The following is a 5585-nucleotide window of genomic DNA, read 5'->3' as shown; positions in this document are numbered from 1 at the left end:
CTTAATATATTTCATATAATTTTATTTTTATATTTTATATAATTTTATTTACCGGATTTAATATTAGTCTTTTAATTATCTTTGTAAGTGTATTATAATAAAAAGATCAATAGTTTTTAACATATTAGTTTATAGTGCAGTTACAATATGATTATATTTTTTTTAAAGTAGTTATACCAATGCAAAATGCATTATTCAAGAATGTCTTTAAATTTTTGTCTCAAATAATTTAGATATTAATATATGTATATGCCTCCTGTAAAAATTATGGTATCCATTATGGTAGATAAAAATCTGCGATGTTTGATCGATTATATATCAGAAAGATGATAATTTGAGCTCTTTTTGCTGTGATGCGTTATGAATTTAGCCTCGAAATCACATTAAAAAAAAAGTTAATGAAAAACGAGTTTTAAATAATTAAATTTGTGAGAAAACTCATGTAACAACATCGTAAATATTTATTGCATGATATTAAAGTTTGTCGTCAATAAAAAATTTTGATTTTATACTTTTTCTCGAGAATTGAGGATGTCTATTAGATATGGCAACGTCGCACTTTCAAGAACCGACAAGAAGATTGTCTTTCGTACCTGATCATTTCTTTGCGAGAGCCATTTTACACTTTTTTTTTTGCTAAAACTGTATTTTTGATATATTTTCCTTTATAACGCAATTGTGCGGATATTTTTTTTTCTTTCATGTAAAATATATATCTTGACAGATAACTTGTACCTATATTCGTCTGCTGTAAAAATGCGACGTTGCCACGATCTAATTTCTCTTATTTACTATGATACGGAATATTACGGATAATTTTCCTTTCTTTTTAAATTAATTTATTTTAATTTATTTTTTATTATGATTTAATATTGTAAGTATATAAAATATTTCGTTTTATTATTAAATATATTTAAATTTTATATAGCGATATATTTGCTTGAAATTTAGAAATTTAGAACATGTTTAAGTCTGTCGTTGACTCGCATAGTTATGATATAATTACCAGGAACTATGTATTTTTTTTTTACACTAACTGATTCATCTATTTTGTGTATAAAGGTATTAAGAGATAGGATTAATGTTCCCGCGCTTTGAACGAAAGAACCCATAATGGGGAATTGCTTTATTTGATGTTATGAAAAGCATTGTAAGTGCTTACTTTATAATTCACATTATATCTACATTGTAGATTCTACAATATAGGGATTATCTTGTCTGAAGTAAATATTGAAATCGAATAATTAGTTTAAAGTGGTTCTAACCTGACTACATACAGTCAAGCTGACATCTTTAATAAAAAGATTGATTATATCAGAAATAATGTAGCACAAAATTTAAAACTTGATTTTTTTAAACTCTGTTGTAAAAAGAATTTTTAAATTCTTTTTAATAATTGAATTCAATACAATTAAAATAATAATAGATAGAAATATTAATTTCATCAATGTAGAGAAGCCGAGTTTTAGATATGGCAACGTTGCATGTTTACTCTCCGCAGTCCCGCGACTTGCTAGGTTAGAAGATAAATATTTGTTATAATATCCAGTTTAATATTCTATTACATACTATTTGAAAAAAATTATGCGATGTTACAACCTACACAGAATCGCTAATGAGGAACAACGTTGCCATGTCTCGAATATAAAGTGAAAAACAGCCAAATTACATTTTTATTCGATCGTATTTTAATATCATACGGTTAAGAGCATACTTCTGCAACATATAATTAAGCACATAGTAAATTAATTTTTCTCAAATTTTGGAATCGATTTGTCTTGTACATTATTAGCTTTCGATGTGCAAACGCATCTCGATCGCCATAAGCGCAATGTTAAACATCGAGTGGAAACTTAATTTTCTGAACGATTATACTCAATAATTACAATAAATCGAATAAGTAAATCGACCTCCCCAAACTTCATACAGACATTTATTAAATTAGTTCTATATAAATTTTAAAGATATTTTGTTTTTTCATATTGGACAAACCATTTTAACGTGCATGACCCGTATTTTCTTTATGACGATATAGTTATTATCACGCGTATTAACTATCTCAACTATTTACAGATCTATTTTTCAGATTCGAAAATCCTTTTCTAAGATTAGTATATGCATCTGTGATATGTGAGATAGAGTTTATGCCGAGAACAAAAAATTTCGAAATTGAAATCTTAAGAAAAATTTTTTGTTGTTCTCGGCATAAACTCCAGACATATATTAATGCATATACTTTAATCCTAGAAAAGGATTTTCGAATCTGTAAAAGAGGGAAAAAGTAACTTATATACAAAAATTACAATTTAGTTATCATAGACGTTAATGGCTTTAAGATCCTCTTAATGTACTTTGTTTTTTATGCTGAACTTTAAAAAATTCAATAATGATATTTGATATTTTTATAATTACTTACATTAAAAAATAAACGTTTTTTCTTAGTTCCGGGTTCTTTCCTAACGATTTAGATTTCCCGGGAAATTAACAACATTAAAATAATTTAAAAATTAACTGTTTACATGATAGTTTATTTTTTATATCAAAGTATGTCCGAATAAAATATCTCATAAATTATTGATTTTTTAAATAACTTTACGTTAATACTTATATGCAGAATATATAATTAGAAGGATATGTATTATGTAAAAAAAAAGGTTCAGATTATATAAAAGATCATATAATTTCATTAAAAAAATTTTTTTTTTTTTAAATTGATTTTATTATTTTTTTGTCTCTTTAGAAGGACAAATAACAATAAAATAAATTTTTTAAGAAATTAAGATCATACAATTTTTGTTGGAACATTTTTGCCGATCGGGCTTATATTTAAACTATTCATCTGTTATTCAAAATACACTGAATATTTGGAATACTGTATATTTGAAAATAATTGAGAATATGTATTAGAAAAAAAATTTATCTAACATAAAATTATTGTCAAATATCTAATAGTATTATAACAATTTATTATAATAATTTTACTGTTTCAGAGAAACTTGACTGAATATTATAGTGCTATAGATTCGCACAATATGATGATGATATTCGCATCTATGTTATACGAACGCCGTATTATTTTCATTTCGAAACGTCTATCGAGGTTGAGTGCATGTGTACAAGCATGCAACGCTTTAATTTATCCAATGATTTGGCAACATATATACATCCCTGTTTTACCGTTATCATTAATAGATTATTTATTGGCACCTATGCCATTCTTAATTGGAGTACCTACACTAACGCTAAAGGTATCTATATATTTATCTACCTACCTACCTACCTACCTACCTACCTACCTACCTACCTACCTACCTACCTACCTACCTACAGGTTTCCCAAATTTAAATAGCCAACTTTAGGAACGTTTACGGAACTCATAAATTAAGAAAAAAATCATTCAAATATATGCTCTGTTTTGTTTTAAAAAAAATCGCAAAAAACAATAAAATGTAATTTTCAAAATATTATTATTTTCAAAGCTAAATATTATTGTTTTCGTATAGGATTTTAGCGATAATACTTTAGAGGCAATGCGAGAATATGAACGCCGATTTCCAGACAGGAGAGTATTGGTGAGTCATTATGTTAACTAAATCAGTGTTTGACTGCAACATGAGCAATACAAAATACAATGCGTGCATTGCTGCAAGAGGCCAACATTTTCAAACAATATCTGCATTAAGGGGGAACACCACTATGATGGCCGAAAAAAGACTATTTTTATGAATTTATTTTGTGAAAACTAATAGCTTCTGTGAATTATTGTCTTTATATAAAGTATATACATTTACGAAATTATTACAAAAAATTCATTAAATAATATTAACATTTCTAGCCTTAGTGCTCATTGATGTGCACCTCGTCTGAAAAAACATGGGTGCATAGACGCTCGTGTTGCGTCTGAACGAGAGTTCTAAAATAAAAAAATTTTTTTTATTTTAAAGTGTATATAAGTATAGTTTTAATTAAGCATACTAATTTTTTGATAAAATAATTTTAGATAAAATAGCACTGTTTAAAAAAAAAGAGATGATTTTGCGAAAAAAATCGTTACTTTTTCTTATTATTTTTCAAAAACTAATAATCCAATTGAAAAATTCGTACGCTTAATTGAAGACAATTTTGTTGTAAACATTCTGTCTAAAATTCAAGTCATTTGGATAAAAATTGGCCGAGATATGTGAGCGCTCAATTACGAAAACGTGGTTTCGAGAAAAACGTGTTTTATAACCGATTAGTTTATGCATCTGATCACGTGCATTCCATCACATATTTACTATAATATCGTTACGAATTTCAATATAATATTTTAGGGGCATATTTTTAAGACTCTAAGCATTATAAAAATGCAAAAAAAAATCGATTTTTTGAACCCATCACAGTAGTGTTCCCTCTTAAGCAAGTAACATCGCGAATAAATAAATAATAAATATAAAAATTTAAACTATGTTTTAAAACAAAAATTAAACTTTTTGTTTTTTTTTCTTCAAAACTAAACAAAAACGAGCATATTCTAAAAAACTTTTTTTCTTGGTTTATTGATCCTTTACATGTGTCCGAAGTTTGGCCATTTCAAATTCAGGACACTATAATTAAAGATATAATTGAAGAAAATCTATTTAACATGTGAATGAAAAGTAGGAATTTAATTCTTTAGATTTAAATTTTAAATATTAAAATACTTCAATATTAATAGTACTTTTTAAAAATGATACTTTTTAAAAATGGTAAAACGAAGAAATTAGCGCTGATATACATCAATTTAATGCTTAGAATTACAAATCATGGGCAACACAGATCTATCATCCTTAAACATAAACATTCAGTTTATAAAAAAGATCTTCTAAAATTCTCTCTACTCTGGGAGAGGGTATTAAATTTTATTAAGATAATTTGAAAGAAGATAATACTTTTATTTAAGATAAAAATAAAGATAATATACTACCTTGATCAAAAAGTTCCCGGAATTCATTCAGAAAATTCAAAATACAAGTTTTATTCATCAAAAGTGATATTGTCCCCTTCAAAGTACTCCCCATCGACTGCAACGCACTTATGCCAGCTGCGCTTGATCCAGCTCTCGAAACATTTCTGGAACTCTTTCGGTATAGCCATCAGACCCGTCTTCGATTTTTCCATTACCTCCTTTCGGCTGTTAAAACGCATTCCCCGTAATTTTTTTCATGTCACTCATAAACGGCTGTTTTCTTTAGAGTATCACTGCCGAAACAGTTTCCCAATATTTCCAAGGTTTTCACACATTGAATCCATTTTTAACACAAAATTTAATATAAACTCGTTGTTGCAAATTCAACTCCATTTTTAAAACTGTAAAAAATCGAAAATACGTGCAGTAGATATATTCAAGACGTAACTTTTACAAATGTCAAGCTATGGTGAAAATTTGGTGGGAATGTCAATGATAGATGTGGCAACCTAACCAAAAAAACAGAACTCAAATCAGCTGACTCAGAGCATCACTTGGTGGTAATTCCGGGAATTTTTTGATCAAAGTGGTATATTCTAATAATCTGAATAAAAATAAAATAGTCATTACACGATAGGCTATCGAGAATAATCCAAAG

General features: G+C 27.2%; 1 protein-coding gene across 1 annotated transcript in view; it reads left to right on the top strand.

Moving 5' to 3' along the window:
* Nucleotides 1-5585, top strand: part of LOC108686915 (DENN domain-containing protein 1A) — a 74748-nt gene that overhangs the window by 3813 nt on the left and 65350 nt on the right. The window contains 1 exon segment of the mRNA XM_018192433.1: nt 2991-3248. Within this exon segment, the coding sequence (XP_018047922.1) occupies nt 2991-3248 (258 nt within the window).

Source organism: Atta colombica, unplaced genomic scaffold (assembly GCF_001594045.1).
Source record: "Atta colombica isolate Treedump-2 unplaced genomic scaffold, Acol1.0 scaffold101, whole genome shotgun sequence".
NCBI classification, from domain to species: domain Eukaryota; kingdom Metazoa; phylum Arthropoda; class Insecta; order Hymenoptera; family Formicidae; genus Atta; species Atta colombica.
The sequence above is the reverse complement of the archived record's forward strand: the minus strand, read 5'-3'. Positions and strand labels throughout refer to the sequence as shown.